This window comes from Geospiza fortis, unplaced genomic scaffold (assembly GCF_000277835.1).
Source record: "Geospiza fortis unplaced genomic scaffold, GeoFor_1.0 scaffold112, whole genome shotgun sequence".
NCBI classification, from domain to species: Eukaryota; Metazoa; Chordata; class Aves; order Passeriformes; family Thraupidae; genus Geospiza; species Geospiza fortis.
In genome coordinates, this window is record NW_005054298.1 from 26673759 (window position 1) to 26679758 (window position 6000).

General features: G+C 39.6%; 1 protein-coding gene across 1 annotated transcript in view; it reads left to right on the plus strand.

Moving 5' to 3' along the window:
- The window catches only part of HECW2 (HECT, C2 and WW domain containing E3 ubiquitin protein ligase 2), a 114270-nt gene that overhangs the window by 40589 nt on the left and 67681 nt on the right, over positions 1-6000 (plus strand). The window contains exons 4-5 of the mRNA XM_005415962.2: positions 2154-2229; positions 4026-4195. Of these exons, the coding sequence (XP_005416019.1) occupies positions 2154-2229; positions 4026-4195 (246 nt within the window). The remainder of the gene's footprint in view (positions 1-2153; positions 2230-4025; positions 4196-6000) is intronic.

Consider the following 6000-nt stretch of genomic DNA (forward strand, 5'->3'; position numbering starts at 1 on the left):
AATAGAGACCACTGGGTTCTCTTGGTACTGGTTCTGTCTTTTCTTACAGAAATGCTGTTTGAGGAAGTGGTAAGAGTCATGGTGTCCTCATTCCCCTTTTTTATGGTGCAATAAATTCCTTGCTTACTGGATTTTTTCATACTGATGGTGCATCACACCGGGTATTTCATTCCATCATATTTTTGGATAAGCAGCTAACATTCTATTGTGTTACTTTGGCTCAGGGGAAATGGAAGGCCTGATGGAGCATTTAGAAACACTGTGTTACACCAGACGACATGAGCTTTGTGCTGCAAAACTCTGTGTCTGTGTGCGGGGATGAAATTTTTCACTTGGGGCAGAAGAATTGAAACTGCTGTTTAGATCATAATAGAACAGGAAGAGGTTGTATAGAAAAGTCATGGAAGTGCTAGGGAACATTGTCACCATTCATGTTACTATAGCTGAATTGTCGGCAAATTCTGTTTTCTATAACGTGAAGTTAGCAATAAAAATTATATTATTTGAATGGAGTCCAACTTGTAGCAGAAAAACAGGTATAGAATGGGGAAGGCCTTTTTGTTGATGAGTAACATTTTTAACAAGGAAAACAGTGTGTGCTGAAATGAGCCCAAAAGAGGAAACTGTAATACACAGCATTCCCGTGGCATTGCCTGGACAGCATTGCTATCACAGTAGGATCACTCACACTGCTTCCATGGTATCTGTCTGTAGACAAGGGGACACTGATCCAGCTGGAATTAACCCATTGCTTTTGACGCCTTCACAATTTGGCTACCACCTGTCACTACTTAGGCATCCGTATAAAATCACTGGCATAATAATGTCATGCTGGGTGGAAAAGGGATAGTTCTGGGCACTCTGGCAAGACTTGTCTTGCCCTGAGAGGTGGGAAGTGCCCACGAAGCTGGCAGTGAGGGAAGGGAATGGACTGGCTGGTGAGTGGCAGTGCTTGCTGGCACGATGTGTCCCCTCACAAGACCGCTGCAGCCCACAGGGATGCCAGGCCCCAACATCATGGCTGTTTCCTCATCACTTTGTCTGGAGAAATCCACACACTTGCTAATTCCAATGAAATTCCAGTGTGCTTGCTGATCATCGTGGGAAGTATTTGAAATTATATTATTAAGTAGCTTAAAGCAGTATAAAAAGGAATGACTATGTGTTTGATGAATGCAAAGCAGCTTCCCTGTGGCTACTGCAGCTCCAGAGTCATTTATCCATCTGGTGACTTCAAACCACTGCTCAGGGCTGCCTCCCATTCTTCATCTACACTCGCAGGTGTGCCCATTTTTATTCAGCTGATTTGCATCTATCAATAGATCAGACCCTGTTCTATCACTGGCATTAATCCTCAGCACTGTGTTTGGCTCAGACTTTTTCTATGTCACCTCTCCTGCCTGGGAGTGAGTGCAGTGCCTGCCCAGGGAGCCATTTGTCTTCAGAGATGTCTCCATTGATGTCTCTGTGATAGATTATTCGGCTGGATGCACATCTCCTCTGTCTTGAAAGACAAATCCTTCTGCTAGTTGAAAGAGACAGACATTAATACAGGAGAAACTTTTATTCTGAAGTAGTGCTTTACCTAATGAGGGATTTCAGTAGAAACCAAACCTCAAAAATCTGTGCAGCATAAGCTTTTAGACCACATTTATATTTAGATGTCTGATGCGCTTTTCTGTTTAAAAGGAGCTTTTGTTAATAGAACTGAAAGCTTTTTTAGTCTCTCTTTCATCTCTTTGCTTTTTTTTGTTGCACACTAAATTATCTATTTGTGGAAAGTGACAAAAGTTACATATGCTGTCACTGGACAGCTCATTGCTTTGATGTGTATTACAAATCCATGCTGTTGTTTGTTATTTTACAAAAGGGAAAGCTGTAAAAGATACAGGGTTTTCTCTGATTAATATTGTCTGCATGTGTGTTAGCCTGTACATGTTCTGTTTGGAAGATTTGGGCTACTGGTATATTAGCACTGTGTGACATAAATAACAGATATTTTGCTGTAAACTAATGCTGTGGCTGAGGCTGTCTGTGGTGATAAGGTAGCTCCTTCCCTAACATAGTACCTTAAATTCTGTTATCATCCTCAGGCATGTACAAAGCAGATGAAAACTTCTGTGGTATATTTCTTTTTTTTTCCTCCTCTTCAGATGGGAGTAGAAGGCACGGATGAAGGTGCTTCTGGAGCTCAGCACTCTAGGAAGTTGGTCAGCTTTACCCTATCAGGTAAAAACCAATACTTCTCTGTCTTTTACAAATTATTCTTTAAAAAAAAAAGTAAGTTTCTGTTCTAAATAACATCAAAGATGGGATGCTTTTCTTCTTTAGCCTCTGTAGGAGCACACTCTAGTGGCTTGAAAGATGTCATTTCTTTAGAACTTCTGTTTGTTGAAAACTAGCCAGAATCACGGATTTCCAGGAGTGAAAGAAATGGATTTGATATAACCCAGCGTGAAAAATTTAGGAAAATTTCCAGTTTGCACAAGGGACAGTTCCTCTCTGATTGAAGAGTGGAAAGCATAACTTGTAACTAAAATGGAGTCTGGCACCATCACTTTGAAAAAAGCAGTAGCTGAATGGTGGTTTAGAAAGGGAAAAAAATTTCACTTGTTACAGAGCTAAGCTGTCATTACAGTGAAATAGCTGTAGGGGTTCAGTCTACCAGCTTCACTTGTTTTGATTAGCACTTTATTCCAGGGAAATCCTGTGTGAGACAGAAGCATATTCAGCTTGAGCAAAGGCAGATGAAATTTGCTTCTGAATCTTGAAGAGCTGACAATAAAACGCGCAGAGATTGTAGAGGTAGAGCAGAAAAAATGCACTGCTTTTGGAGTGGCCTTTCAGCAGTTATCTGAGATAGAGCTGATAGGTTCTACAGACTCACAAAGTGGACTATACAAGTAATTGCTTTGTGAGTTCTGAAAAACCTATTTTGTTTAATAGACAGTTGTGATTCTGCCTGAGGAGTCCCATGAAATAATTTTGACTGATAGGCATGTGACTCGTGTCCTGTAATGTTTTTGGGTTGTTCATTTACACATGACTCTATTTCATCATGTTTCTGCTGTGTGGCTTAATTCTGAATATTGGATAGGATTCTTTTTTTTTTTTTTACCAAATCCACAGGCATGGCATTTAATTTTAGAGCAGTGAATTCTGCTGGATGTCTAAACTGTATGTGCCAGTTGCATTACTGCATACTGGTGCATACTGGTGTACTTAATGGAAAAAGAAAGTCTTGTGCTTCAGCAAACCTACAGAGAAACAGAGAAATATTTTAAAGTTAAGTATAAAATCTAATATTATATAGAAAAGTACCTCTTTATTTTTCTTGTTGCTGAAGCTTGCACTGTCATTGAAGTCCTTAGTCACGACAATATTCTCCTGAGGAAATTATTATTTATAGTTGTAAGTTGTGAGGGCAGCAGTACTGAGGCTTCCCTAGGAAAAAAAGAAGCCTTTTCAGAAAGGCTCCTTTTATGTGAGGTGGATTATCTGCTCTGTTGGGAGAAAATTGCATCATGGTCCAGAGCAGACTTGGTAGGTTACATTTATCAAAGACTGAACTTTTGGAAAGTGTCTTTTCACTGCAATACCTCCCATACAGTTTTTTATCTTCTCTCCTCACCCAGAAACAAAACAAGTACTGTGTGGTTCATTTTGGGATGTTTCTGTTGGGGTTTCTTTTTTTTCTTTGAGTGGAAATACCTTAGATGCCTTACTGAGAAAAATAAAAAATATATGTAGGTGAGCTACAAGTTTATGCTTTTTGTTTTACAAATAAGTGGAGGCTCAAATGTAAATGAGGATGTTGATACCTTTCTTCCTTATATTCTTTTGGGAAAACACTTGATTTCCTGCTGTACACTGGATCCAGTTAATGTGTGAGTACTTTTAAGTTGCTTTATTTAGTAATCTATGGTGAATTGATTTCCTGGGTAATATTTTAGGAATACACTACTTTGTGAACTAGCTTTAATTTACTCCGTTCCTTTTTCCTTCCTTCTTGTTTTGCTTTATAGATATTAGAGCAGCTGGACTTAAAAAAGGCATGTTCTTCAACCCTGATCCTTATCTAAAGATGTCCATTCAGCCAGGCAAGAAAAGTACATTTCCTACGTTTGCTCACCATGGCCAGGAAAGAAGGTCGACTATCATCAGTAACACAACTAATCCTGTTTGGCACAGAGAGGTAATGTATCCCTTCTGGGAGTTGTCTGCCAGCTGATGCAGCGTACCAGCCTTGCATTTTCTCCTCATGCATTAGACTTTACTCTCTGAAAGCTGTGAGCTTATTTTGTAGCTAGCTATTTAAAGTGACACCAAAATTTTAGTAATTTTAGGAACCTTGTTGGTGGATAGAAGCAGTTATGGTCTGCATATTAAAGCTGGGTATTTAAGCTGCTGGCAGTTCATTCCTTTCTCTGCTAAAAAAAAGCTGAACCCACTTAGCCACCCTGTAGATTTCTTCAAACTGCAAACATAAATTAATTAAAGTTGGATTATATGTTGTGAGAAGACTCTTTAAGAGAAGTTACACTACATGAACATTCATGCTCAGTGATTGCAATAACTGTTCATCAGGTGATAAATATTCCTTTTTGTGAGGCTGAGGGATGCTCTTTGATGTAGCTCCTGCAAGCTACACCTTGCAGGAAGGAAAACCCAGGAAGGTGTTAGAGCACCACTCAGCAAGGGGGGAAACTGGTAGTCTGGCCAGTTTGCCAAACGTGCTTGTATTGGGTAAACTGTGCAGATCTCATGGAAGGAAATCAGTCCCACAACTGTCATTGGATGCAGGAGAGCCATGTCTGTGCTTTTGAAGATAAATGTTTATGTGGCAAAGAGAAAGTGCTGACACACATCCATAGCCCTTTCAGGACTGGCAAGCCTGTACTGTGGTGAATGTTAATGTATTCTTTGGGAAGATGAAAATTGAGTAGGCTTTGGGAAATGTTTCCACAAATCATAAAGCAAACAAGCAGTAAAGCAGAACTGAGCAGGGCCAACATTAGCACTGCCCTAGGGTGCTTGGTTGTGGGAAAGACCGTAGATGTGAATAGCCCTAAAATCTTTTAAAAGAACAAAGTTCGGATCTCTACACTGATTCTTCAGCTTTCTGTCTGTCTGTCTGTCCATCTATCCAGTAGCTAGAAGGAAAATTTACTCTTTTTATCCCCCCTTTTTTTTGACTCCTCCAGTTCTCCTTGGCTTTGAAGCTTATTAGAAAAGAGATAATGTTCACTGGTGCACACATTGTATTAGCTTGCTTTAGCTGCTGGATCTTCCCTTTAGCAGTGCTCTGACAAGAGCAGTTATGATCCCATTACATATTCTGTCCTAGTGGTGCAGGATTGATCCTGTTTTACACCTAATACTTTCTGCAAAGTAATTTGCAATATTATAGCAAACTGAGAGTGACACATTTTTAAGTTCTGTTTATCAGAGGAGCCCAGTTGTGACAATTGCTCAGTATGAGGAAGGTATTTTATTCCTGACCCAGTTTAATTGGTTTTTTTTGAAGATGTTTATCTGATGCCTACAGCTGAACTGCAGAGCTATTTCTCCCATTGCTCATTGTTCAATATATCTTTGGCTACCTAACCACACGTGATTTTAGGCATTGTGCACAGGTGGTTTGCTCAGAGGTCATAAAGGTGGCAGATAGTAAAAGAATAACCAGATGACCTTGTTTTTTCTGGGTAGGTTATGCCATACTTTGCTTGCTTATTTGGAATATTTTAAAATCTAGAAGACAAATACAAGTTTTGGGCTCCTAAGCTTGTTTTCATAAGGGAATTTATCATCACACTGTATGTATGTGTGTGTGTCTGCCAACATGCTTACTTAACATTTACCCTGTGCCACTTTTGAATCTTTTGGCCATTGTTGGGCAAACTTGACAGAGCAGTACAGATCTAAGAGATGAAGTACTCACAAAATGCATGAAAATGAAAGCTGAAAAGAGTAACTGTGTCTGTGTTCCCATGTAGGGAA